This window comes from Melozone crissalis, unplaced genomic scaffold (assembly GCF_028551555.1).
Source record: "Melozone crissalis strain CALT ecotype California unplaced genomic scaffold, PUWL_Pcris_2 ptg000105l_1, whole genome shotgun sequence".
NCBI lineage: Eukaryota > Metazoa > Chordata > Aves > Passeriformes > Passerellidae > Melozone > Melozone crissalis.
In genome coordinates this window covers 1,386,185-1,391,069 of record NW_026535882.1, presented here as the reverse complement: position 1 = coordinate 1,391,069, position 4,885 = coordinate 1,386,185, and the positions used below count along the sequence as shown (strand labels likewise).

At 59.6% G+C, this 4,885-nt stretch overlaps 1 protein-coding gene across 1 annotated transcript; it reads left to right on the top strand.

The window, feature by feature from the left end:
• The first annotated feature begins 379 nt into the window (after positions 1–379).
• On the top strand, positions 380–3,035 carry LOC128947421 (histone H3-like centromeric protein A). The gene is made up of 4 exons (XM_054291677.1): positions 380–455; positions 941–1,032; positions 2,208–2,285; positions 2,901–3,035. Exons 1-4 carry the CDS (start codon positions 380–382, stop codon positions 3,033–3,035), a joined length of 381 nt encoding a protein of 126 aa, XP_054147652.1.
• Positions 3,036–4,885: the final 1,850 nt, after the last annotated feature.

Below are 4,885 nucleotides of genomic sequence, written 5' to 3'. Positions count from 1 at the left end.
AGTGACTGGGATCACAGAGGACGATTACACGACGATTACAGAGTCCGTACTGGCACCGCACGGGGACGGTAACTGAGACTACCCGGGCAGCACCGAGGCACGGGGTGCCTGGGGGTGGGGCCATGCAGAGTTCTGCTAATGAGCCCTCGGCGGGCGGAGTCCGGCGCGGCACCGGGCGGTCGCGCGCCCCGATTGGCGCGCGGAGGGAAGTGACGTCACGAGCGGCGCGGCGGGAGATTTGAACGGCACGGCGCGGCGCGGCGGATCCCGGCAGCGGCGTGGGGGCCCCGCACACCTGAGCTCACCCTGACTCTCCCTTCCCCAGCCGCTGGGTCCCCTTCTGAACTCGCCCTGACCCTGCGGTGGACTCGGCAACACCATGCCCCGCCCCAAACCCACCCCCCGACGGCGCGGGCGTTCCCCAGCCCCCCCATCGCCCCCGCGGCGGGCACGCAGTGAGTGAGGGGCAGGGGGCTTCCCTTATAGACACCCCTTATGGACCTCCTACATCGAGCCCCCTTTCAGGCCCCCCTCTAGAGCACTCCTATGGACTCCCTCTATTGTTTTCCTCCGCCCCTAGCCTGTGCCCTATATACCCCTATATGCTTCCACCTCCTAGAGTCACCTCACATTCCCTCTCCCCTATAGCCCCTCTACCCCCATACTCCCTGTCCCCTATAACTCCTCTATGTCGGCCATAACTATAGCTCCCTATAGATCCTTTATACCCACAATGTCCCCCCAGACCTTACAGATCCCTTATAACCTCCACAGCCTTCCCCTGTCTCCCTGGCCCCTATAGATCCCCTATAGCCCCCTGTGTTCTGACAGGCCCTATAGATCTATACCCCCCATGTTCCTTCAGATCCCCCCATCTCTGCCCTCCAGGCTAAATATATCCCCTAAAGCCCCCACAGACCCCTATCCGATGCCCCCACAGGGCGCCGCCCAGGGCAGCGGGCATTGCAGGAGATCCGCACGTACCAGAGAAGCACCCGCCTGCTGCTGTGCCCCGGCCCCTTTGCCCGCCTGGTGAGAACCCCCCACATCGCTAAAATCCCCAGACACCCCGATTTCCCCCCCAGAACCTCCCCAGCACCCCCCATGGACTCCCAAACTCCCCTGGGACCACACAGATCATCTCAGATACCCACAAAATCTACTGTGGGACCCCCAAACCCCTCCAGGACCCCCCCAATTTCACCCCAGAACCTCCAGCATTGTCTGGGATCTTCCAAACCACTCTGGATCCCCTCTCTTGAGATCCCCAAATCCGTCTCAGGACACCCCAGATCAACCCTCTCGACCCTGCAACTTCCCCCAGAGCCTTCAAATCCACCCTGGGACCCTTCAGCTCCCCATTGGACTCTCCCAAATACCCACTGAAACCCTTCAAACAATCCTGAGGACCCCTTCAAATCCAACCCCAAATCCACCCTGGGACCCCTGAAATCCAACCTGGAACCCTCCAACCTCCCCCTGGACCCCATCCCAAAAACCCACTGCGATTTTCCAACCCCCTACAGACCCACCAAGTTACCCCCCAGAACCCCAAATCACCCCCTGGGACTCTTCATGACCATCCCTTTCCCCCAGGCCCCCCCCCTCAACCCTGTTCCATCCCTCCCCATGTCCTTGTCCTCTCCATCCTTGTGACATGGTGAGCCTGTCCTCCCCCAACATCCTTGCATATCCTCCAATGTCATTCTGTGGTTCCAGACATCCTTGTGTCCTGCCACCTTCAGAGGCTGCATGGATTGAGAGTTCCCTGTGCCCCTCCTGCTGTGCTGGCACTGTCCCCCCGTCCCATCGGGGTGTCCCCATGTTCCCATGGCCGAGGGTGTTCCCAAGATGTTCCCAGAGTGGTGCTTCCCCCCTGCCTCCCACCTGGCAGACCCCAGGGTGTCCCCGTGGTGATGTTCCCATGTCCCCACTCCCCAGTGTATTCCCAGGTGCTCCTGTCCCCAGTGTTCCTCTCCCTGGGGTATCCCCAAAGTGTCTCCAGGGTGATAACAAGGGTGTCCCCAGGTCCCTGGGATGTCCCCAGGGCAGTGTCTCCACGTCTCCAGGGTGTCACCATGGTGGTGGCCCCAGCCCGGGATGTCCCCAATGCCCCCATATCCCCTCCATGTTGTCCCGATGTCCCCGCACTCCCTGTGACCCTGCTGCCCCCATGTGCCCCCCTCGCTGTGCCCTCTCTGCCACAGGTGCGGGAGCTCTGCCTCCTCTTCACCCGCGGCGTCGATTACCGCTGGCAGAGCATGGCCCTGCTGGCACTGCAGGAGGTGCAACTCGGGGGGCCCAGGCGTGATGGAGGGAGGTCACAGAGGGCTGGAGGGGCCCTATGGGTCCTGCAGGGGTATCCAGGGACTTAGGGGTGTGGGGAAGGGGCTGAGGGGGATCTCATGGGTACTGAGAAGGTTTCCATGGGGGCTGGGGGGCTGTGGGTGCTGCAGGGGGAATCTCTGGGTGCTGGGGGTGTCTCTGGGGGCTGGGGAGGTCCAAGAAGGTCTCTTTGGATGCTTGGATGAGGCTGAGAGGTTTGTTGGGTGTATGTGATGGGAGCTGAGGGGGAGTCTAGGAGGGTCTCCATTGGCTGGGGGTAGGGTCTATGGGTTCTGGGACAGGGTTCTATGGATGTTGAGAGGGTCTCTGGGTGCTGGGTGGGGCGGGGTCCCTTATTCCCAGGGTCTGTCGGGGATTGAGGATGGGTCTTTGGGTCTTGATCCCTCCCTAACACATTTGCAAGCACAAGGTGCTTCAGTCACCCATGGGTGGGTTTGGAGGGACCCTGCCCCCTGGGTGTGTGTTTGGGGGGAGTCTCTGACCCCGGGGGAAGGTGTGGGGGTTGGGGCATGCTGGGGAGCTTTGGGGACCCTCCCTCAGGTTTTGGTTCACAGGCAGCAGAGGCCTTCATGGTGAGGCTGTTGGAAGACGCATACCTGTGCTCGCTGCACGCCCGCCGAGTCACCCTGTTCCCCAAGGATCTGCAGCTGGCCCGGCGCCTGCGAGGGCCCGAAGCGGGGGGCATCTGAATGAGGACCCCCTGGGGAGTCTCTCCTGATAATTTCACACCCATAATCTTACTGGGACCTCCTATGGGACCATCATGCTGAGACCCCCCCCCACCCATAGGGTCCCCCAAGCCCCCCCTCGTGGACCCACCCCATAGACTTCCCCACCTCAGGATCCCCAACAACCCCTTCAGGGACCCATCTCCGGGTGGAGGTCCCCTTCCTTAGTCCAGCACCTCTCAGATTATTGAGGACCACTGCCCATGATCCCCCTGGAACCCCCATCACCAGCATGCCAGTCCCAGGGAAGCCTACTCAGGACCTCCACCCTGCTGGAGACCCTCCCAGTTCTGCTGTACCCCAATAAATGTTTGTGACCCCTAGGTGCTGTTGCTGGGGAGTTTGGAAGGGATTTGGAGGTAAGGCACCACAGGGGGTAACTCTGGAGGGCAGGAGAACCCACAGGGAGAGGTCCTCTGAGCATTTTAGGTGAGGGCACCTGGAATGGGGGCCAGGAAGGTCTTGGGGCCCAAGGGGTTCCACGTATAGTGGTGGTGGGGGGTCGTCTAAGGGGTTGGTGCTTAAGGGATTTGCTTTTTGAGCGGAGGTCAAGGCTTTAGGGGCGGCGCTTAGAGGTGGCTTGAACGTGGGTAGGGATTCCTGTGGGGGGCGGGGCTTAGTACCCCGCGGGGGTGGGGCTCTGGAGGTCTCCCGTCCATGGGCGGAGCTTCAACGGGGTCCCCGCTATGGGGCGGGGCTTGGGGAGGGCCACACTTGGGGGGCGAGGCCACGAGCGTTCTGGACGGTCCCCGGCTGCTTTTCCCGCTGCTGCCGCTCGGGGCGCTGCTGAGCGGGGAGGGGCGGGACCTGCAGGGGCGCTGCACCGGCAGCGCCTGTGCCCGCGCCTGAGGGCACGCGAGGGACCCCAGAACGGACCCGCCCAACCCCAACCCTGCCCTGGGACCCCAACCCCCCCTTCCTCATGCCTTGGAGACCCCTCCCGAGCCTCAGAACCCAAAACCTACCCTGGGACCCCAAGTCCCCTTAAAACTGCCCATCGCTGCCATCCTTGGGGTACCCTTTGAGCCCCCCAAACCTCAGGGACCCCAAATATCCCCCCTAAAATCCCAGCCTAGCCCCCACCCACCTGGTTTGGGATACCTCCAGTTTTGGGGTCTCCTCAACCCTCTTTTTTTCCCTAGACAGTCTGGTGCTTTTTTTCCCTAGACAGTTTGGTGGGGAATATTTTTGTTACTGAACTTTCAAAGAAAGGTAACAATGCAAATTGTGGACAGGACAGAAAATTGCTTTGACATCTCTAAGGACCCTATAAGCAGCAGTACATCTGATAATGAAGAAATCACATTACAACCCCAAATTAATGATGAAACCTTCTATGACAGTCAGGGTCTGCACACTGTTACTAAAACAGTGTGGTACGCAGCAGCCAAGCAAAGTTCCAGGAAAAGTATAGCACACTTACATAGTAATCGGAAACTGGATATGTTTGGAGAGTGCCTCTGGAAGAGGGTAATTAAATAATTTGTCTGAGGTGGAGGCCCAAGGCTTCTGGAGGCCAGAAGTGTTTTTAATGGTGAGTGACTAGAGAAAACTGTGTTTTTTAACTCGGAATGCCGCCTATTGAGCAGGAGGTTGCATCCATTAGAGAGGAGTGATTTGCTTAGGATTGAGACCCCAACCATAGATCATGGAACAGAGAGTGTACAGAAGGCAGTGTTTTTGCAACTGATGAATGACAGATGTTCCAGGACAGCCCTCACCCACATCACTGGTTAACCAAGTATGTGGCTGCCATGGTTAGAGTTTTGCTGAACGTGATAAAACACTGCGGCAGAATTTCAGGATCACTT

What these genes read in the sequence shown, in the direction of transcription:
- LOC128947421 (XM_054291677.1), top strand. Translation starts at nt 380, where the DNA reads ATGCCCCGCCCCAAACCCACCCCCCGACGGCGCGGGCGTTCCCCAGCC. An exon ending in GCCCCCGCGGCGGGCACGCA is followed by an intron (nt 456 to 940) that starts GTGAGTGAGGGG and finishes ATGCCCCCACAG; the next exon opens with GGCGCCGCCCAGGGCAGCGG. An exon ending in CCGGCCCCTTTGCCCGCCTG is followed by an intron (nt 1,033 to 2,207) that starts GTGAGAACCCCC and finishes TCTCTGCCACAG; the next exon opens with GTGCGGGAGCTCTGCCTCCT.